General features: G+C 37.2%; 4 protein-coding genes across 4 annotated transcripts in view; all 4 read right to left on the reverse strand.

Moving 5' to 3' along the window:
- PKL (chromatin remodeling factor CHD3 (PICKLE)) overlaps nucleotides 1-11,841 on the reverse strand; it is a 94,280-nt gene extending 82,439 nt beyond the window's left edge. The window contains exon 1 of the mRNA XM_087333023.1: nucleotides 11,826-11,841. The gene's annotated coding sequence lies outside the window, so the exon portion shown is untranslated. The remainder of the gene's footprint in view (nucleotides 1-11,825) is intronic.
- On the reverse strand, nucleotides 2,148-7,126 carry VIP3 (Transducin/WD40 repeat-like superfamily protein). Its single transcript, XM_087333646.1, has 2 exons — nucleotides 6,736-7,126; nucleotides 2,148-2,915 (listed from the first exon to the last, which is right to left on the reverse strand). The coding sequence occupies exons 1-2, from the start codon at nucleotides 7,087-7,089 to the stop codon at nucleotides 2,286-2,288; spliced, it is 984 nt and encodes a 327-aa protein (XP_087189772.1). The 5' UTR covers nucleotides 7,090-7,126; the 3' UTR covers nucleotides 2,148-2,285.
- LOC147852630 (uncharacterized) lies at nucleotides 8,595-14,556 on the reverse strand. The gene is made up of 8 exons (XM_087333024.1): nucleotides 14,132-14,556; nucleotides 13,203-13,263; nucleotides 12,862-13,112; nucleotides 10,757-10,958; nucleotides 10,434-10,562; nucleotides 9,968-10,065; nucleotides 9,629-9,738; nucleotides 8,595-9,292 (listed from the first exon to the last, which is right to left on the reverse strand). The coding sequence occupies exons 1-8, from the start codon at nucleotides 14,489-14,491 to the stop codon at nucleotides 9,226-9,228; spliced, it is 1,278 nt and encodes a 425-aa protein (XP_087189150.1). The 5' UTR covers nucleotides 14,492-14,556; the 3' UTR covers nucleotides 8,595-9,225.
- Nucleotides 14,557-20,947: 6,391 nt separating this feature from the next.
- Nucleotides 20,948-23,316, reverse strand: LOC147852631 (uncharacterized). The gene is made up of 2 exons (XM_087333643.1): nucleotides 23,150-23,316; nucleotides 20,948-22,917 (listed from the first exon to the last, which is right to left on the reverse strand). The coding sequence occupies exons 1-2, from the start codon at nucleotides 23,195-23,197 to the stop codon at nucleotides 21,079-21,081; spliced, it is 1,887 nt and encodes a 628-aa protein (XP_087189769.1). The 5' UTR covers nucleotides 23,198-23,316; the 3' UTR covers nucleotides 20,948-21,078.
- Between the last annotated feature and the right edge of the window lie 108 nt (nucleotides 23,317-23,424).

Consider the following 23,424-nt stretch of genomic DNA (forward strand, 5'->3'; position numbering starts at 1 on the left):
GTTTCACTTCCCAATGGCATATAAACTGAAAAATCTTCTTTGGGGTGGACATGGATTGATCGGGTTCTGCTTTTCTGTCTTTATCTACACGAAGAATGGAGTGAGTCACAGGATTGTTTATAATAAGAAGGTATGGCGCTTTTCTTTACTCATAATAATTCAAAGCCTGAAACAATTCAAAGCTATACAAGATCTTCAGACATCACATACACGTCCTATAGATTTATGTTTATGTAATTCTTCATTGAATCTTCTCCCAGCATTCTTTAGAACTAGATATTTTGCTAACTTTTGCTGCCATCCAAAGTCATCATGAATTGGAAAGACATTATTTATACAGTCAAAGCTTCAACAGAATGGCGAGGACTGTAGGGATCTTATGGCAGCATGACAATATCCTTAATCATTAATAATTTATTTAAGAGAAATGTTGCCAGAAAAATATCAAGGTTTCACAAGATCTTCAGGATATCAAGCTTTTGTGAGGAGAAACGTATTTCATTATGGACATAATTTTTTGGAAACATATTTTATATTTCATATTTTATCACCACTTACAAGTGCTATGAACAGACTAAACAGACTTTTATTAAAGATATGGATGAATGAGAAACATACACGTAAATGGCATAAATGACATGTAGTCATGGATTTTGTGCGCAACTGAGAATTGAATAAAACCACATGGAATGCTGTAAACATAAAGCAGAAAGGGTTCCTTACAGTGGTGCTGGACGAGAAAGCTACTAGTAGCATAGGGCAGAATAGAAAGCAATACAAGCATAGCAATTGTACATATATTTTTTGATGGGAGCTCTTCATTCTAGAAAGTTCATGACTCAAATATCTTGAAATTGGCTTACCTATGCAATGAGGATGAGAATTATACTATGAATTCTAGAACATGTGCAGCTTGAGCACAACCCAAAGATGGGAGATTCCAGCAATAGTGTTGAATGCGTATTTTCTGCAAAATTCTGCAGAAAGAGCTTATACACTTAGAAAAAGTTTGAAAGTGTGCACATTGAGCGAAAAGAAAGGGATACAAGAACATGAGTCATTCATTCTTTTACTCCAACGCATTGGAAACTCTCCGCATAAAATGGAGTACAGCCAAATGAGTCATTCATTCTTTAAGTACTAATGCAGCTGCATTTATGCTATTTAGGGAAATTAGCAAGACTAAATTCCAAATATATGGAATTTATGAAAGACATTATAAAGGATGGTTACCGTATCCTCTTGATTAAGCGTCTACATGCCTAATTTTCCCCATACTAATGAATTTGTTTTGATGTTCTAATGAGATAGCTCCAATATCCATGGCTCACTTCTTCATTGTTGAAGGTGCTTGGTGTGTTTAATATGCAATTGAGCAATTGAACCACATCACTCAACATCTGTTTGTTTATATGCTATTTATCACTCACAATGACTCTGGGAATGAATTTTGGTAATTTGAGGCATCATTATATGTATAAAGCTTGAGATTACCATCCATAACCACATGTTCCATTCTTTCCTTGTTTTGCATTGCAGGACATTTTGATTCTACAAATTTTGGTTTAGTTTTGGTCAATGATGTACTTTGGTTAGTTAGCTATGTATAAGATCACATGCAATGTGGTTTCCTATGAACTTTTGTATACTTGTAAGTTGAAATAGTCAAAGATGGTAATTATTCTGCATTATTCAAAAGATGAAATAAAACATAAGATACTTGTAAGATGAAATTAGCTAAAAGGAAGCACATTAGACACAGAGAGCTTTACGCACCACACATCAAGCAATGGAAGAATATTTTACATTGGTCCAAGAAAAGCATCAGTAGCTTCTTACATCAATTCGAAGTTCAGGGGAAATGTCACAAGTGCAAAAACATAATCTTTGTTTTCTAACATTGTGTGAATGAACAAATTTTCACTAAACAAAACATGCAATATTTACAAAATAATATGGATTAAGTGTCTATTTAATATGGTCATATCCACATGATTTAAGTGCACAAAATAACATCACTACATCAAAATATTGTGGCAACTCGCAACACACATTCACACACATTTCTCATTCAGTAGGAAATTGGGCATATTGAAGGCTGAAATCAGATCACAACTCTTGCCATATAGATTAATCTTCTTGTCATCAGAAGAGAAAAAAGCATGGATAGATTAATGCTCTTGCTTCAGTATCTTTTTTCTGATTTGGTAGCAGTAAAAACAATTGACAAGTATATTGAGGAAGGGTAGAACTTGATTCTTTTAGCCAAACAAAAAGTAGTGGCCCTAAGAGAAATCATAAAGATTAATGCTTTTGTCATCAGAAACAGTGGCGAGCCGACCAGCCCTCACGCCCTCGCCTCCAGCAGGTCTGAAAGCTACACCCCAAACCTGATCTGTATGGTCCGTAATAGTCTGAACTGAAGATCTCATTGATAGGTCCCAGAGTCTAACTGTCCGGTCACTTGATCCTGTGGCTAAAGCTGAACCTTCAGGACTTGCATCAACACACAGAACCCAGCTACCATGCCCCGACATCGCGCAAACAATGCTGTTGTTCTTCGCATCATACATTCTCACATGCTTATCATCAGATACAGTGAAGAGAATCCCCGGGTCCACAGGAGAAAAAACTAAAGATCGTACAGGCATATTGTGACCTTCGAGATGATGTAAGAGTTTACCTCGTGTAGAATCGAAAATGGCTACAGTGCCATCCATTGTGCTACACGCGAGAAGCTTTCCATCGACACTGTATGCAACAGCGAGCACAAATTTTCCCGCCATCTTTTCTGACCCTTTCACAATGCTTGCATCATTTTTGAGAACTGAGAGGCTCACATCATTGCGCCAGGTCACCGTGTTCCACAGCTTCACTGAGGCGCTTCCTCCACCAGCTACTGCGAGAACTGAACCCTGTAAGAGAATGTACTATTTATGTCCTAGATATCACTTTTTTTGTGATTACCATCACTAATATGAAACATTAATATAGTTTGTCATTCGTTGAATCCCTCCTTGCTAATACTTGTAGAATTTCCTAGAATAACTTGAGCTCTATGAGATTTACAAGGGGAGATATAAAATAAAATCATTATAGTATTTGGCCGAGAAAAGGTTCAACTCATTTTTGTGGAATTTATGTTTGGATGCATACAAGAATACAAAAAAATAAACAAAGGGCTCCACACAATTTTAGGATACAATCAGAAACTTATAAATCCTAAACAAGAATGCAAGAACAAATCAGAAACTTATGAATCCTCCACACAATTTTAGGAGCTCCACACAATTTTGCAATGTGCTACAAAACACAGTACTTTACTCTCATTGCGAAATCTCATTCTTGAGACACAAAATGAAGAAGCATTTCTTTGAATTCACCAGCCATTTGTGAGATCAACCATGTAGACTAAATATACATGCAGTATCCAAGCAACATATGCACCAAGGGTATGAGACATACTATATAAGTGTGGGCGGGGAGACCTTATGTGAAACCCACTAAACCTTTCCAAAACCAAAACCTATGCCTTCACATACCATATGCTACATATAAAAATCCTAAGCTGAGTAAACCCTTCCAAAAAGCATAAAGTAAATCAGAAACCCATTAAACTCGTTCCTTTATGTAGCATTCAAAATCCCTAAACCAAGTAAACCCTTTTAAAACATATGCTAAATCAGAAAAGCCACTAAACCCAGTCTTCCACACATGGTAAAACAGAAAACCCTTCCTAAAGAATATGCTAAACCCTAACTCTGAAACCAGTTAACGTTTACTGGAACATATCCTAAACTCCAAACTAAGTAAATGGATTCCCTTCCTGAAACATATTTTTAAACCTCAACACAACTGTGTGTATTTCGCATACGAATGAGAGTGTACCTGACATATGTGTAACTTATGCGGAACTATAAACCCAAAGAATACATGAAATGTTTATGAATTATATATAATAAACCATAAATCAAAATGTGAGAATCAAAAGTGTTTGACATTTGAAAGTAACCTAAATGTGTACGTGTGATATGTGACAGTAACCTAGGTTGACATATTTGGAAAAGCCATATATGAAGGAAAAACGATCAATGACGTGTGTATTTTGTTACCAAACATGGAAGCTGTTGACTATAAGGAGATCATGAAAAGTGTGAATTTATTTCAAAAGGGCAAGGCTGCAAACACAATTTATTTATGGTCACAAATACTAAAATGGATTGGCCCGATGGCTAAAGAATCAATACACGCACTATTAGTCCAGGCAATAGCGACAAGTATTCCTTGTGATTAGCAAGATAGTTGGATCAAGACACTGTATAAGGGAGAAGATAGAAATCAGGTCACCAACTATCAAACTATCACGAAACGTTTACGGATTACTCTTGAGCATCAACTCAGAAAATAGGCAGGAGAACACAGCACGAGAGTCTGCGATAACCAGGTTTCTGACCAAAACTTACAATAGTGATTATGCTATTTGTCTGCATTTAGTACAACCATTGTAGGAGAGTCAGATTTTAGGACAACCATTGTACTGTTGTTTTGTAGATTACAAAAAAACTTTTAATAGAATCCTAGAGGCAAAGCAATCGGAATGAATGGAAAAACTGGGGGATACCAATATGCTTGAGAGAAAGAGCAGCCTATTTATACCAGCAAGTAGGAAGAAGCTTGAAGACAAACAACAGCCATTCAAGAGAGTTTATGAACACCCTGGAAGTGAAATAAGGATCTCACTATCACCTAGTCTATTTGGTTTATATACTGCCCAACTAGATGAGGTCATCCAAGAAGCCTTGGATATTTGACAGTATTGCTTCAGATTTATGCAGTTGATCTTGTACTTTTGGCAGGGAAAATAGAAGCCAGCACAGGCCAGTACTATGAATCTGATAACATGTGCCATTTGAGCACAACCCAAAGAGGGAATAAGGCGATAGTATTCGATGCATGCATAGTTCAAAGTCTGTTTTATGCAGTAAGACTTGGAGAGGAAGAATTCTATCAAGCTCATGGTGTAAAATAGAAAAAACACAAACCACTGAAGATCACAACCCCTTACTCTATAATGCTTTTCAAAACTGAAAGCCAATATATTTTTATTCCCTTTAAGAATTTACAACATATTGGAAGTAAAGACAATGCCCAAAGTCACCTGTAGAAGATGGCGTGGGACAATAAATGCTTAACACAGAGAAAACAAAAAGGACATTTCTTTCATCTGACTGGGATTTAAGATCTAATATCACAACGTGCACACAGAGAAAAGGAAAAACGCAGGTGAATATAAGCTCATGTTTTACTCAAGCCAAATCGGACGCCCTCAATACAAAACAATGAGTATTATTGCAACAAAATTATATTCAATATCTCAATATTGTGAACATTGCCGAGGGTGGATGGCTAATGTAATATGAACACCCATGCCCAGAGCAAGAGAGACATGCTCATACACATTGAACAAGGAAACCGTGGGTCGGCTGAATACTGAGTAGAAGAAAGAGGATATATGTCATATGCTGTCTGAACATACCAGAAATGGATGAAAATATCACTCTAGAATGCTGTGCATATGAGGGAATCAAGCATGATTTTTAAGAATTCCTACAAGGTTGGACCAGTTTTCAAAACTCCTAGTTGTAAATTATTGGCCGGTCACTTGACACCTGCAAATCAGGTTCGACAACTTTGACATTGGCCTAAGGAAAGAGGGGGAGACTCACAAAACAAGAGAGAAATCTCTATGAAATAGACATAAATACCAAATTCTAATATAAGTATCAAAGCAAAGGAACAAATTTTTAACTTCAGCTTAGTTTCTCTTTGTCTCTCACACTCTTTCGGAAAGCTTTGACTACTTCATTCATCAAAACTCAAACCGTACACTTTCATCTTAAATGTTTGACTTTAACTTTGTATGTATTGGCATGGTTGGTTTAGCCACAAAACTAGTTAATACACGTGATTTCAATATATGATTTCTTGTGTTAACACTTCCATCTTAAGTGTTTGTACATATGTATCAGCATGGTTGGTTTGGCCACATAACTAATTAAAAGATGTGCTTGAAATATATGATTTTTTGTGTTAACATATGTGTCTTACATAGGTTCAGTTTCATGCTAATCATTTTTTTGGTTAGTTTACAACAAGGGTAATACCTAGATTAGAGAGAATGTTCATAGTGTGAGCTAGTCTAATCTACTCCAATGATGTGATCAAGACTGATTGACATTCTCTCTCCCTCTGACTGGTCATCCAAAGGGTGTTACTCCACCTGATCCTCATTATAACAAACCGACCAACGAGGTATTTCCTAGCATAAGCTAAGGTAGAACCACCACATCTATATGAAGACTAAAGTAAAGCTATTTCTAGGTTCCATAGGTCATGTTTTTGGTCTCAGGAGGATGATAAAATATCCTCATCATCACGTCTGTCAAACCAGGTTAAACCTTAGACCTTAAACCAAGCAAACCCTCTGCAAGTCATATGCTTAACCCTTGACACAGTCAACCCTTTCTAAAGCATACCAAGCCTGTAAAAAACTTCCTTAAACATATGCTAACCCCATTAAAACCCTCCATGACACAGATGCACTTCTGCACCAAGCAGCACAATGTTCCATTTAAAAATCCAAAAACATAAGCAATAAAAAAACAAATAATGAGAATACAAATAATAAAGAAATAGTGAGAATCCCCCAAAAAAATATTGTTTCGAAGAACTCACAGTGGGGTGAAATTGCATGAGCCAAGCTTCGGATGGAGGGCTCTCCAGAACAGCCAAAGTAGCATTAGATTCCACATCAAAGATACGAACAAAGCTGTCCAGAGATGTAGAAGCAGCTATGGCACCTGAAGGATGGGCAGCAACAGAGACAACCCCCAGAGCGTGACCAGAGAACGTGCTTTCTTCTTGTAATTCATCCTTACTGTTGATATCCCCATTCCATAGCTTCACACTCTCATCGATGGATCCTGTCAGAAGAAAAGCTCTGCGATTCTCTGTGGGGGGGACCCACGTCACTGCCCATATGGAGTCGTTGTGGGCGTTGCTCACTGTCTTCAGATTCGCTAACTTCATAGCTCTCAACCCAAAATGACTGTCGCTCGCTGTCTGTCTCTCTGTTACTCCTACGTCTCTGTTTCCTGATTTGTCTATTCTAAATTCTAATGATTATAACCCCCCCCCCCTCCCAAAAGGTTTTGCTTTCCTTTATTTCTCCAAATGCCCCTGGACACTACCTACTTTCCTTATATTTCCCAAATTGCCCCTACCTTTCTATGCTTTTGTTTGCCCCATTTCCTCTCTCCTCAATGCCAACTTCGAGTTGGTCATTAGCTATGATATATATATACCCTTGGCTTGGCTTGTTGCTTTTACTTGTGTGGCATGAAAACCCACAAAATCTTGAAACAAATCCCATGTTTGATCCTTGCCATGCGCTAGGCCCCATCCTACGCACTTCAATCTTTCATGGACATTAGACTCTCTCTCTCTCTCTCTCTCTCTCTCTCTCTCTCTCTCTCTCTCTCTCTCTCTCGTAATTAGCTTACCATAGTCGTAAGTCACTTACACTATTAACACTACATCTTGGATTTGAAACCCAATTTTCTCACCTCTCTATTACTCCATACATATCCTCTTAACTCTCTCTCTCTGCTCATGGTATTTTATACAACCTAATATCATTTAAAACCTTGGGTTGTTTAATCTTATCTATAGAGACATATTTTCATGTACAAAGTGATATGGTCTTGCTTTTCTCTTAGTTGTCTAGATTGATTTATAAATCCATGTTTTTAGGAGGAAAGTGACATCTAATGTGTCAAATGATCTCAAAACTAAAAATACCAAGAATTCATGTAAGAAATACAATTAAAATCTATTGCTTAAGGCATGAACCAACAAACTTTTGCTCTTTCGATGCCAATGCTTTAATGTCTCAAGGATGTTGGCTAGATTCAATGCTGCAAATGTCATAATTTCTGGTTTGATATATACATGCAATTCTCTCAAATTGAACCTCTACATGTAAAAATGCCAAAATGTATCAATCCACATCTTACTACCTCCATTAGAGTTAGCTTTCAAGAGGCTTAATACATCTTAAAATTTGCACACAAGTTGGGTGTTGGGTAGCATCATGGCATCACCACCCAAGTATGAAGACATGCAAACCCAGTCAAGGATGAATGTCACTTCGTGTGCACTACATGTAAGGCAATTCACAAGACAAATGATGACTTAGAAGACAAACATGATAAATTTAGTGACATTGTTTTCACACAGGCTTCGTTATTTTAGAATCATTTAATAATAACTAGACTTTGACCGTTAATATACAGTACAGAAAATAAATTACAACTCATGCTTTTAAAAAATGATACTCATGATTCCAATTGAACAGCCTGTAAAAAAAATGCAAAGATGAAAAATATGCCCAAGGACTCACTGATAAGTTCATTTCCCCTCTTCAAGCAAAAACAATCAAACAGAGGCTTGAAATTGGAAATGGATCCCATGTCGCAGTAGACTACTATTTTAATCAAATCAAAGATGTGTTCTCTCAATTGATTTTCTGGCACTGAGATTATGTTATGGCAACCATTTATTTATGAAATATTTGATGTTTGATGTTTCCGTTTCTGAAATTTATAATGAGATGTAACAATTAGTATCTTGAGATTACATTTGACCATTTTGGAAAGACGATAATTTCCATATATTTTAAGGATTATCGATGTACTTGCGGGTACCAAAGGCATCATTTTGAAAAGATGATACTTTCCATATAATTTACAGATTATCAATGTAGTTATGGGTATCAAAAAGCATGAAGACACTTGCCTTTCACCATATATGCTTGCTCTACATATCAATCTTCAAACCATGGGAAGAATACATATAAAACGTGAGTTCAACAATTTGACTGAGAAAAAACAAAATGAGCTTTACAACTTAGCTTAATACCTTTCCCAATGTTTAACAAATTTTTCCTTCAATTATTTAGTACAGTTTCATGGTGAGAAAAATTGATCCAATTAGGGTGTGTCAGGAAAGGGAGGAATCACCTTCAGTTTGAATTACTGGTGGTTGTTACAAAAGAACCTAGGAAGTATTTCTGGTTGTGCTTTCAACAACATCCCTGGTTCAAGCCCTGTCTATTAATGATGTAAATTATATACAAATCTAGCACTTGACAGGGGAAAACATTGCTCATCTCCTATCTGACTTTTTGTCGCTGCTTCTTGATCTTTCCTCTACCTCTTTTCTCTTTTGTTGTCTGCAGAACATCATATGCTTAAACCATCATGTCTTTAAAACTTGGCAATTTATTAAAAGGAAAGCTTTTTAGTGCCAACTTACATTAGACCCTAAAATCTTTATTTCAATAGCTATTATAACATGAAATGCTACTATTTTTGAAAGGCATCTTATGAAGTTTTTTCGCCTACTTTTTTTTACTTGAAAATTTGATGCCTATTTTTCAGCAATAAACTGGTAACGATAAAATAAATTTAAAGGTTTTCCTTGTTTAATGTTTTTAAAGAAAAAGTCCATGCTACATTGTTCAGTATACTTTCAAAGTAATGAGCTTCTCTGTGAAGAAGACACTTACATAAACGAGGCATAATTGCCTCCCGCATTGGCAGCTAGCAATGCAGTATGAGCTCCCATGGCAGGTTTGCCAACAGGTGGAAGAGGTGGACCTTTTGCATCTGAATCAACCTGAAAGAGATACATATAAAATCAACATAAGGACGTATTATATGATGAATCATCATAGGACCTCTATATTAAGAATTTTCATAAGGGAAAATAGATAGAATCACAGTAAGAACAATATATAAAATCAGCATACCAATAAATATCTAGAATCATTATAAGCACGCATATAGAATCATCATAAGAACAAATACAATATGCTTCACTATAACACTCTTCTCATTCTATAAACCTTGTCCCATTTGCTCTTTTTATTTGACCTCCCAGAATCTGATTTTACCACTGTCTCAGATGAAGGAGCTATTACTTGAGATGCTGCAGTAGCTATCCCTGAAACACAAATACAAATAAGTAATTTTAAGGAAATCCATGCATGCAAAAACTAAGTAAATTTTGCTATATGAACATTCAAACCAAGGGGAAATTTTTGCGGCTACATATTTCCAAACAGTTATTTTCCAAGGATTTTGAAAACATTAAGCTAAATATAATGAATTTTTTGAGAGGTTGGCCCAACCCAATTTGCTAACCTTTCAAGGTTTCATGACTTGTCCGACCCATTTATTGAAAGATAGTCCCACCTGATTTGCTACACTCTCAAGGTTTCATGACTTGTCCCAATTTTTTGCTAGATAGTCCCACTCATTTATATTTAGTCATCCTATAAGGTTCGCTATATTTTATCCTGATGAACCCACCTTTCTGCCCAGTAGAAATAGGTAATGTTGGGATTTGCGCAGTTTGTACCCCTCCATGGACAAAATCAACCCGTTGGCTTTGTTTCTTGGCTTGCTCCTTCCTTTCTAGCTCACGCTTGAAATCTGATGCTGTTGAACAGCAGAAAATGTTTAATTAAAAAAATTTTAAACTTCATAAACTACACGATATTGGAACTAATATTTTGATTTTTTGTTCCAAGGTTGCTTACAAGCTGTCATGGTTCATCCATATCATAGAGTTAAAAATGAGAGAATCTCTATTTTACAAACCTGATGGAACAATTTCAAATAGGGTGACTGACCTAGTGCATCATAAAAATCACTGGGATCATAACCATGTGGATCAAATATCTCCTTCTTGAAACAGCTTCCTATTTGATCTATCTCCTGATACTTTACAGCCCGCTGCAAGAAGTCTGGATTTCGATAACCTTTCGATTTACGTAATTCTTCATTGAAGCTTCTCCCAGCATTCTTTAAAACTAGATATTTTGCAAATTTTTGCTGCCACCCAATGTCATCATGAATTAGAAAGAGAAACATTATTGCTGTTACCCAATGTCATTATGAATCTATCAAAACAACTGGAACATGCCTATAATGAGGACAATGGTAGCTTAAACAGCACAATGCTATGAATTCTAGAGCATGTGCCACTTGAGCACAACCCACAGATGGGAGATTGCAGCAATAGTATCCAATGCATGTGTGCTGAATCTCTGACCATGGAACTGAGGTTTCAAGAGGCAATATCTCAGCAAGCTCATATAATTAAATGAAGAATACAAACAAACAGAGTTTTATGCCCTTGAAACATGTTACACATCGATATTGAAACTACGCACAATGCCCCAAAATTCTCTCCCCAAGGTGAGACAGGAAATTGGATGCTTCAATCAAGCTGGATCCAGGACATCTGGAAATAGTGTGCAAGATGGCATACAGAAAAACATTGGGATGTGCATGTAGAGGGAAAAAAATACACACGAGAACATGACTCATTCTTTTACTCCGATGCATTGGAAGCCTCCACGTGAAATGGAGACAGTGGAACATAAAGCCATGTTTTAGTACTATTACAGTTGCATTAATACTCAATATAGGGAAAATTACAAGGGTGACTGGCTCATGATAACACTCACATCCAGAGACATGCTCACACGAGATATTCTCCATCACAAGGAAGTGCATATGCTCCTACACATTAAAAATAGAAACTGGCAGTCAGCTAAATTTTGGGCAGAGAAAGAGGATAAGAGATCCATCATCGAATATGATTTTCAATCAGGAATTCTCACAAGGTAGGGCTAGCTTTCAAGAACTCCAAAGAAGGATGAAACCATTGCTGATGATACTAGGCATTCTGTCTACTCGTCTGCTCAAACATCTTATAACCTCATGGAAGATCAAGTCAATGAAATTCAGCAAATAGTTTCGTTTTTCATTTCAGTTTTTATATTTTCTTTTTCTTCTTCTATTTGTGATTTCCCATCATAAGGCTGGGAGCAATACTTTGTAATGTTTGCTGGACCCGTTGATAATGGGAGTGGATACACAATCATCATCAATCTAAAACGCATACTCCACCAGATAATATGAACCAATCATATCATGGAGAGTGTGTTCCCTATAGCCAACAACTCAACTATTCCATATAGCTATGCGACAATTTGGTACATCACAAACTAGTATTGCCATAATCCACAATATTTTAAGAACACCTTGCCCAACCCATATTGGCGCCGAGCTAGATGTAGGTAGCATTTTGCAAGACACTGATCTCTATAAGACGCTTTGCTCCAATCATTATTCTTTTACAATTATCATAGTCTCTAATAGCAGAAACGGAGACTTTAAGCTCATCTCTTTGATATTGCTCAAAGGCCTTTGTCGGTTCACCATCCATTGAGGCATTTAGGTGGATAATACCATTGATTTGACAAAGCATTCATATGCAGTAACTGTGAGTCTGTAGTCATTCATTATATCTTCAAATTCGTACAAACGCACCATCTCCTCCAGAAAAAAACCTAAAAATTGCATGTGTTCATAACAAGATTAACAAGTACTAACTTCTATGGCACAGCCATCACGTGCATGTACATCTGACACCAGATGCCAATGAATACCTCTTTGGTTTTTCCAAACCTTTTATTGAAAGTATGTTGCTTTCAGGTAGGATAACACCTGCTCTGAATGCATTTTAAAGTAAAAACATGCATAAAAACTAATACACAACGATTCATTACAGAGCTGTGAATACCAATGTTAGGATGGAATGAGTCTCTAAACCAGAGAGATCTCTTCTAATGTCCCTGCATGGACAAATCCCATTTTTTACTACCAAGAGAATGATGAAAACATCTTTGCTTATGGGTAATTGGGCTAAAAAAGTGGGTCAACATACCTGCAATTCATTGGAACACTTTTCTGTTGACGGAGGAGGAAGAAAATCTGCCAAAGGATCTGGTTCTGATGTTACATTTTTGTCTGCATCTTCTATGGCACTCATCTCTATATTTACAATCTCTAAAGTTGCTGATACAGCAGTTTGATTGGTGTCGGTAGGCAATTTCGAATCGTCAACCTCATCATCTAATCGACCATTCCAAGGTGTTGAGATGAGCCCTCCTGGTGAAGTTGTTCCTTGAACGAACCCTAATTTGCAATGATCAATTGTAAATGAGAATAAGATATTTATTGCACCATGTCCTTTTTTGTGATAAAAATTATGCATCAAGTACACACCATTGCTAATATGAACAGCCATTCCAAATACAGCTCTTCCTGTATTCGTGTTCTCTCCTTCCTAATAACATCACAGTGAACCGTAAGGTTCATGAAACATCAATCAACAAATTATTGCAAAATTTTCATCAATCAATAAAAACAAAATCTAAATCCAGAAGTACAGCATGGGTGTTACCCTTAAAACTTCAAAAAAACCATCCTCATTCCGATAACACCAATATGTTTCCAAAGGAACTATAGCTTCTTATGTGTCAACAAACAGACATTATGGAACATATGAGAAAAGCAGTACATTTTAAACTTCAAAAACCTTCACTCTGGTTAATACCAGTTAAGCTTAGCTAAAAATAGTTCAACAAAATAATGCAGACTCTTGACGCTATATTCAAATGCATAAGAAATACATTGCCATTGCAGTTGCACTCCAAGAGCTCCTATCTCTAGTGACAATTTAATATTAGCTAAAGATAATCATGCACAGCATGAAACAACAAAATATACAAAAATTTCTATATGACAATAAATGCATAAGAATAATATTGGTATTATCCTTACACTAGAAAACAACACTCCAATCTCAGCTACCATTTAAACTTCAATTTGAAATAATCCAACCCACGAAATTTACACACTCTTCATACCACATTCAAATGTATAAGAAAAAGCATTAATGCAGCACTTTAAGCATAGTTCAAAAATTACCCTAGAATATTTGTCAAGATACATTCAAGTGCATCAGGAAATCATTGCTATTACTCACAAAAACAACAAAACCCTATCCCCAGCTACCATTCAAATCTTTAGTTCCTAATGATACAACAGAACATATGTAAATTTCTATAAAATCCTCTCGGAGAAACAGTTGTAGAATTTCAATATCTATAAGAAACGCGAGAAAAGAAACAAGGCTATGATAACGTGCATACCTCATCTGCAACCTCATCATGAGCGTAATCAACGATGATTCCATGAGAACCGTTCCCTAAAATAATATCTTCAGAAGATCGAACCGTTTCCAACATACTCTGCGTTTCGGAAACGGCAGAGACGGCTATGGTCTGAGATTCGACTATCTCTGCGTCTTGTTTTCCTACCTCATCTTCATCTTTTCCTTCGTGAACCTCTTTTCCTTCTTCTTCGTCCCCTCTTACTTGCGTTAGTTTCTCTTCCTTCTCCTCTTCTTCCTGCTCATCTATATCTTCTTCATCTTCGTCTTCTTCCTCTGTTTCTTCATCGTTGTACAGAGAAAGCAGAGCGATCCCTTCTGCTTTCCTCTTGCCCGCCATGACTGGAACAGGAGAATCGTTTTCTGCGTCCGTCTGTCTCTCGGTGCGTTGCGTGTGTTGTGTTGTGATCTCGTCTTGTTTTAGCTATGGAATTACAGAGTAGAAATGGCTCTCTAGTTATACATATTTACAGAGTTAGGCCTTACCTTTGCTTCCTTCCAAAAATCGATGGATTTGATCATGATAATATTGACAAAGGCCATGTCCTGGGTTCGAATCTCACTGACTGCACTTAGCTTACTTGATTCATGATCTTCTCCGGAATGTAAAGAGTGACACAACCACTTTACTGATCAAATTACAGGCGGTTTGGATAAGCTATTCATGTTTCGACAAAGGTCTTGGGTTCGAGGCAAACAAGAGTTGTCTATTGAAAAGGATGTGAAATGAAGAACATTAGTATTTCTTAGCTTCAAATGAATGTACTTCAATAGGTTCAACAAGGGAGTAAAAGCAACAAGTTTGTTATGATGTGAAGCATCCGTTGATTTCTTGTAGATAGAGGACATGTGGAGTGAGGGATTTAATCCCTAGTAAATATATTTCTACGGACAAGATAGAGTGGATTCAACCATTATGGAATAATACATTTCTAGAAGACGCCAATAGGTTTTTCAAATCTATAAATAAGCGAGATAAAAAAAAAGAATTGACTCTTATGGTTCTAATTCATCAAATTTTCTAGAAAGCATTGCTCAAGCAAGATTTTGATAAACTATGAATAGAAATTTGATTTTAAATTCAAACTGGTATTAGACTTTTGTGATAACAACTTATTTAAATTCAAATTGTTGATTGGTGTTTCGTTCCAAGCAATAACTCTTTTTCCAAGCAATAACTCTTTTATGGATTGTCTTCATTCTCATATTGTATAAATAGAAAGTTGTTTCATTAAGATACATCTAGGTTATCTTGTCATGGAAGTGAGAGTGATCCTCCATCCTAAAAATTAGATCAAAGAACTAAAACATTCATTAACATCATGTACGGGGGAATAGTTGCGCCAACCCCTCATATTGAACCCACTATTTACGTCAAAAGAGGAGGTAATGTTAGGGAAGAGAACTAGGTTGAATTGGGCCGACTTTGATAAAGGTGAAGCTGAGTCAATGGGGAATTGACTGACTTTTTCTTCTTCGGTGATGGAAAACAAAACCCATGTTTGTAGTACAATTTGGGGAGGGAACATTATGTATGCAGAAATGGATAGAGTCTTTACGATATCTTCCTTTCATCCTTCTCAAACTAGTCTATTTTGGTATGGTATGTTTTCATCCCTACATGTCTTGTTGGGGGTTAGGGGCTATAAAAACCCTCATGAATGCCTTTACTTCGATGTTTTGCCTTTTGGACGATTTCATTATCTCTTTGTGGAAGACGGAATTGCAACTCAAGGGAACATGTTGCCTATTAGTATATTGTGGAAGAAAGATAAAAAATGGATGTTGAATCCACATCCAAATGATATAAACAATCTTTCTGAATTATGGTCTATGAGAATAAGCCCATTGATCGCCTTTTGTGGGATCTTGGTGAGTGGAAATGGCAAATCATATTAACACAAGGAATGTTAGGTAAGCAAATCCCATTTTTTCAGTATTCGGTAAAAATGGGTAGAGAAATGCTAAAAGGGGGGGTTGTTGCGCCAGTAGCTTGTAAATTTTGGAGATATGGTAATGTAATAAACTCTTGGTTGAATGCTTATTGGAAATGGTTATGGGCCATGCAAATTCCTAAAAACATTGTGTTATTTCGATGGTTGTTGACACATTATGGCATTCATGTGAAGTCATGGATGCGGGGGCATTGCCATGATTTAATATGTGATAGTTGTGGTTCTTCCATTGAATCGGTTTACCATGTTTTATGGATATGTCCTATTGCCAGAACAGATTGGAAAAGAATGTTGAGAATGTTGTATCCTATTTATGGTAAGCAGGTGTACGCATGGGGTTTTGTGAGATAGGGAAGATTGGCTAAAGAAATTCAGAACTATGAAAAGGAGTTCATTGATTTTCTTCTCTCTGATGGAAGACATGTATTGGAGGTCTCTTATACTACAACAATCCGTTGTTTAGAAGAGGACAGGGTCTGGTCTACGATATCTTCTTTAGTAGTTTGGGTATTGTGGAAGGCTAGATGTAAATGTGTATTTCAAAAAGTTAAACAGAATGCGATTGAGTTAGTCAAAGAGATATGGTTAATGCTCTTACATACTTTAAGAGGTCAATATGAAGCAATAACTGGTGAGCTCGAAGTTGTGATTAGTAAACAACAACAGTTTCGAGAAATTTGGAAAAAGGCAGAGGTCTTCACCTATTTTGGAGAGAGAATAAAGTGGAGATATGCTCCACCAAGATAGCTTTTCCACCCCCTGTCTTGGAACAACCCTACATGAAGGATTTTATTTATTTATTTAACTACAACATAGTTTCCATTACCAATGCAATAAGCAAATACAAGCCTATAATGATATAATTTAGTGGCAGGTAAGATATCCCACATTATGTCCTAATTGAAACCAACCTCCACCTATGGAAGGAACAACCATTACGGGGGTACATTTTGTCATTCCATTTTGTCATTTCTCTCTACAAAAACTAACAAATCATTCCATTTGCCTTCAAAGGATTGTTGTTTCAAAAAAATCATATCTTCATTACCCGTGAAGGAGTCATATTGACCTTTTAGAATTGAGATAAGCATCGACCAAATTTCCTTCACACAATGAATAGGATTTTGCTTTATTTGCTAAAACAAATTTTGACATCGACCTATCCAAATATTCCATAGAACCATCGATGATATCGTAGCCCATACTGTGGCATCCACATTCAACCGACTTGGGCTTGAGTATGGTATGTCCTTAACTTACCTTCCCCTAGTTTGAAGGGTAAACAATATATTTTCCTTTTCATAATTATGTTTATCCACATTTACATCCATCCAAAAGACATTTCCCCATGTAATCACATTAGGTCCATATGCAACATATCAATGAAACGCAACATACATTTCCAAACAGAACATGCAGCCATACAGTTCCATAAGGCATGTTGCATTGATTCCAAGCGAAGCCCACACAAAGAGCAAGTTTTGGTTCCCTCTCCCCTATGCATCCATTCCAAGACAGGAAGTGCACAGTGGACACACAACCATCTAAATGTAATGATTTTGCGAGGAATCTGTAGAGCCCACAACCATTTCCAAAATACCAATATTGAATGCATAGGCATATTATTATTTAACCATACCTTAGCTGCAGCCGGCATAACTAGACTCCTCCTTCGTTGGAATTCCCTACCTAATTTTACAGAGTAGTCAAAGAAAGAAACCATCTCCTACATGAGGGCTTTTGATACTTGACATGCTGGTTGATGTGGATATGAGGGTTGTAATATATTGTATGAATTCGTTGTAGCCTTTCGGCATCTTTCCATTAATTCCAAGGTGAATCTTCATTTTTTTTTAAACATTCATTAGCAACTACAATATTGTAGGTTTCTTTATCTTTACCGAACTTGTAAATTGTGTTAGCATACTCATTTTCAATAGTTTCTTTGATCTAATTAAAAGGTACTAAAGAACAATGCATATCGTTGAGTATTGGAGGAGCACTCAACATTACTACAAAGATCGTTTCATGAAAAAGTACATGGGTCAATGTATAGTGATGTCAAAATGCTTCATTGTGCTTGCAAAGCAACATAGAAAAGAAGTATGATATACCCTCTTTGGGGACTCCATAACCATTTGATAGATGATGGAGAAGCAACAATTCCAAATTTTGCTCGAGCTTCGTACGTATAGGAAATTAACCCTTACATTAGCATGCGATATGCAACAACAAGCACACTTTACTAACTTCTTCCATAGTTATTTGCCTCCACCAATGACATGCCAAGGTGTCATCATAAAGCAAGTAGAGGAACACCAACAACAAAGGAAACAATTAGTACTAGGATATAAGACACATGGGCCATACCATCACCAATTATGTAGATAGTTCTCTCCATGTTAATCCACATGGTGACACCCAAATGCACTTGTTAAATAAACAATAAATAATAAAACAAATAAACTATTATAAATATTAAAAGATATGGCGCCTCATTTAAAAGACAACTGAAGATACATCGTGTCTCATCAGAAAGATACAGTTGGCAACTACTTGTTGCATCATTATACATTTTGTTGAATTGAATGGAACCAACACTCTAAATTGATACAAAATATTGTCATATATTCTATTCTTATACTCCTACAAAAGTCATGTCATTGCTAATCTCATAAATATAAGCCATTCACTTCATACTTGTAAACCATCTCAAAAAATCATTTCACCTCGTGCATTTGATAATGATTGTAGCGCTTTAGAAAAGTTAGAGCTTTTATTTTTGTTTTAGTATGAATTACTTGAATTCACCCATACTTGTAATCATGATTTGTTACATAGGCCAGTTTTAGCCTCTACTAAAAGTTAGTATATCCATCTCTCTCTCTCTCTCTCTCTCTCTCTCTCTCTCTCTCTCTCTTTACGTGGTTAGAGAGCTCAAATTCTTACAATGGTCTCAAGCCTGCACCTACATCATATTCTCTTTCCCTTGGATATTAATACCTATTTATCTTCAACTAAACGACCAAATGTAATAAGATTAATTAAAAGAATCTAACTTCGTCCTCAATCATTGTCCCATATATCATATTTCTACTCTCCCATGAACATTGATAACCAACTAAAAACCATAAAATTTAGAAAACCTAACTTCAATCCTAGCCATTTGCTCCACCCCATTTGATGGATGTTAATAGCATGCATGCATGTGTGTCCATATGTTTGTATTAAAATTGCATTTTGGTAAGCCACGTTTTCATATTCCTATGCACCTAAGTAGAAAAGGATACTAACTCGTTACTACAATACAATGCTCAGGGATCGGGGCACATGACCATTGGTTTCCACCAAACAACCCTATCAACTCCGCTACATCTATATGCTCTCGTTGTTTGGATATTGGCATGCCCTTAGAGTATGGAGTACAATTATATGAGCAAGTTAGATTCTAGCTAAAAACTGGCAATGGATTCTCGTAATACTTTTTAAATAAGTTGGGGGTTAATCATGAATGTTCACTATCTCTTGCACACTAAATGAAGTAACTAAATGAATGTCATGAATGTCATGCTAACTAAATGAAGTCTTGTTTTATGGAGTAGAAATGTGGGTGGCACTACCCACATTCTGAATGCATGGAATGAGATTGAGAAGTTTCAAAATATGTTTTTAAGGAGATAGTTGAAGTTGAATCCACCACTACTTACTAGGTTATGCACTTTGAAGTAGTTATTTGACCTAAACGATATTGCCACTATAAAGAGTACATAGATACATTACAAGAATTGACATCACATATTGCTTAGAATGATGGATGTGAGCTACGAACGAATCATAAGACCAAAATTCTCTCAACTAGTTCGATAGTTCACATCAAAAAATGGTTCTAAAGCTAGGATGTGGAAGATCTCTTCGAGCTTCTAAACAATGCTATGCACTTTGTGGTTATTAAGACAAGGTTAAATGAACCACCAATGAATAAGTGGGAAGGAATATGCTTAAAGGACACAACCAGAATATTATATTGCAAATGTCCACCTTGAATGTATAAGGAAAGATTGCATATTGGTAGTATTTGAACTTATCTCATTGGATGTCAATTAGGACCTACAAGCCCAAAGTGAAACATCATTACATCAAATATGTGTGCATTGGCAAGTTAGTATTGATGTTTAAATTGCAGAAAATAATATTTGCAACATCTCGTACAAAATTGTTAGAATATCACGCAATGCTTGGTTATAGACATGTCATTTTAGTATTACAAGTCTTTTAAAAACGACAGTTCTTTGGAAAACATGACTTATAATTTATCTTTCACACTTTACCTTTTACTCGAGAATTAAATATGCTTCTTTTTTCTATAAGAATGCACACCCGTGTCTCTGTCTCAATCAACTCAATATCTCTCTCACACACATACACAAAAGAACTTTGTTGGAGTTTATGAGCAACTTTCTTTTATAGTTAGAGACTATACGGTTGAAGAAGCTTTGGAGTATGTGTTGAGATTATCTTAGTACTTCAAAGTTCGAATAATGAGAAGTACCAAAGTAACATTTGGGCACTATTCCCATTACATTGAAATGTACTTCAAAATCTATCAAACTGTAGTTTGTTGAGTAGTCTACAAACATTTCTGTGTCTATGATAGACAAACTTTATGTGTATTGTTTTTCCGTTTGAATTGTAAGGGCATCAAAAGGTTACCCTTTTCTTTTCTCTTAGGCACATGGTAAAAATGAGTTAGAACAAACATTGTGTGCAAAATATCAAATGCAATTGGCATTGAATCACCTCCACATATGCATAATATAGTCATGAGAAAAAAAAAGGGGGAGCCATTTTTTTCATTTGTTTATTTAATCTTTATGAGTAAATGAGTAATGTACAAGTAAAGTATGTAGAAAGCTCCTAAGGAAAGCAAAAAAGCAAAAGGCAAAAGCAAAGTACTCATCAAAGAGAAAGTAAGTTATGTGACAAAGAGAGGTTGGGGATGAGGGTTATTGTTGTCAGGGGTCCAAGGGCCACGGTGTTGGCTTTTGAACCAATGGTCTTCTTCTTCATTAACTACCTCATTTCCATAGCTTATCTTAAATTCTTTTAATGCCCCTAATACTACTCTAAGGTTGTCTTCTTGTCCACTCTCCATGGATTGGCACACATTGCCCTTGGCAACCCCCCCATGTGCCAATGTCCCCCCCACCCCCATACCATAGCTATGCAAGCTCCTGGCTTTCCTGTAGAGAGCACCCTCTCTCTCTTCCCTCTCTTGCTCGCTGATGGCAGCTAAGAGCTTCGTATATGCTTTATGTATAAGCTTCGAGAGCCTTATGGATGAAGCTTTCGCTTCGTCTTTCACAACCGCCATGTCCCTCGAGTACCCGTCAAGTTGTAGGCAGTTGTCGAGGAAAAGGGCGGATTTGTCGGGGCTATGCTTGAGGGAGAGCAAGAGATAGGCCTTCTCCACATCGTCCATCCCACAATGTTGGGGCATATCTAGCACCATCCGAGCATCGAGATCAGTGCACGATCCCAACCTCCTCCTCGTGGCGATAATCTTGCTATTGATATACTCGAGACCTGATGAGATATTGTCAATATTGTCAATGTCGGTGGAGGACGATGCGGACGAGTAACATGAAGACGAAGACGAAAATGAAGAAGAAGAAGAAGAAGCTGATGACGATGACGATGACGATGACGAGTAGGAGGTGTTATTGTTGTTATGCATTGCCTCCCATTGTGAGGCTTCGAAAACCATCTTAAGTTGTTGGAGGTCGAGCAAACATTCGGTGAAGTTCTTCACCATCTCTTGCAAGGATGCTCGCACGCTAAGCGCCTTGGTGGACCTAGGGTTCAAAGCGAGGTTCCGGTTGCAATCGGCCAACGCGTCCACGACTTTGCCCATGGCTTGGTACCCGATGGCCCGGTGGAGATAGCAATCGGCGAGGAACCACGGGGGGACGCCCTTCTTACCCTCCACGATCTTGGACAAGTGGCGGATCGATTCGGCGTAAAGCCCCGATTCGAGGGCTACAAGCGCGGCCGAGCGGCGTCGTAAGAGGAGCTTGATGTGGGTGATCATGTCATTGACAAGGTTAATTCCATTGGGATATTGGGATGTGGGGTTATGCCGTGACGAGTTGTGATGATCCGATGGGCAATTGAAATCGTCGTCACGGATTCCATTGCTATAGCGCCGAGATGCATCGGATGCGGACCTCTTTCCGCTTTGTAGCAGGATTGTGGCTTCCTCCATCATGCCTAAATGGTAGCAAGCTTGGCCAAGGATCAAATATCTCCATTCCATCCCATTACTGTTATTATGACTGCCACTATACCTACTACTACCACCAATCCTACCACTGCTACTAAGATTATTATACCTGTTACTGCTGTGACAGCTTTCTTGACTAGAATTAGTACTGCTATTAGTGGAGGGATTTCTTCTAAATATGTAGGCCAAAGGCTTCATGCCAACTATTCTAAGCTTCTTCTTGGTACCTTTTTGATGATCGGTTGCTAGGGAAGCACTAGATGCATTCACAATGGTGTGGTTGTTATTACGTCGCTGATCAATCAAAGATGGTGAGCTGTGCAGAGTTGGGAGGTATTCGTGGAGAAGATCGACAATGTCTTTGAAGCGGTTGAGTGAGAGGAGAGCTCTGGATTTGAGCTCAAGGCCTGCTTCATTGGAAGGATAGAGCTGTAGAGCTAAAGCTATGGGTCCCAACAGGGCTTCCTCGGTTTCTTCACGGTTTCCTGATGCAAGAAGCCTTTGGGCATGCCTGAGGTGATGTCGAGCCATCTGCACAAAACAATCAGAGAGGTGGGGAGAAATGCAAGTAAATCAGTGGTCACGTTTGGTGCAGATATATGGAAATTAAACAGAGATTCAGCAATCCGTTCAGAAATTGAACCTAAGCAGGAAGAAGGAGAGGAAATCTGTAAATAGGATGAAGTCTCAAATCAGGACTAATGTAGGAGGAAGATATCAGGACTAATGTAGAGGGGATTGATGTACATATGTATATATATACCTGAGATTTGCTGAAGTAGCAATGGCGTCTGAGGGGGGAGGTAGGCATGGCGAGAAGGAGGCGCTGCTTTTCTCTGAGTGAGTTTTTTTGTGATGTATCTTCTCCTTAAAGAAGAAGAAGAAGAAGAAGAAGAAGAAGGAGAAGGAGAAGAAGAAGACCCAGAAGAAGAAGAAGAAGTGTGTGTATACAGTATGATCTTTCTTCCTTTTATTTCTTTAAAATGATTTAAATAGTTTTGGTTTCCGATTTAAGTCTGGGGGTTTTCTTTTCTTTTC

Source organism: Azolla caroliniana, unplaced genomic scaffold (genome assembly GCF_043228905.1).
Source record: "Azolla caroliniana isolate FFs.n. ecotype wild unplaced genomic scaffold, voAzoCaro1.0.p SCAF_17, whole genome shotgun sequence".
Classification (NCBI taxonomy): Eukaryota; Viridiplantae; Streptophyta; class Polypodiopsida; order Salviniales; family Salviniaceae; genus Azolla; species Azolla caroliniana.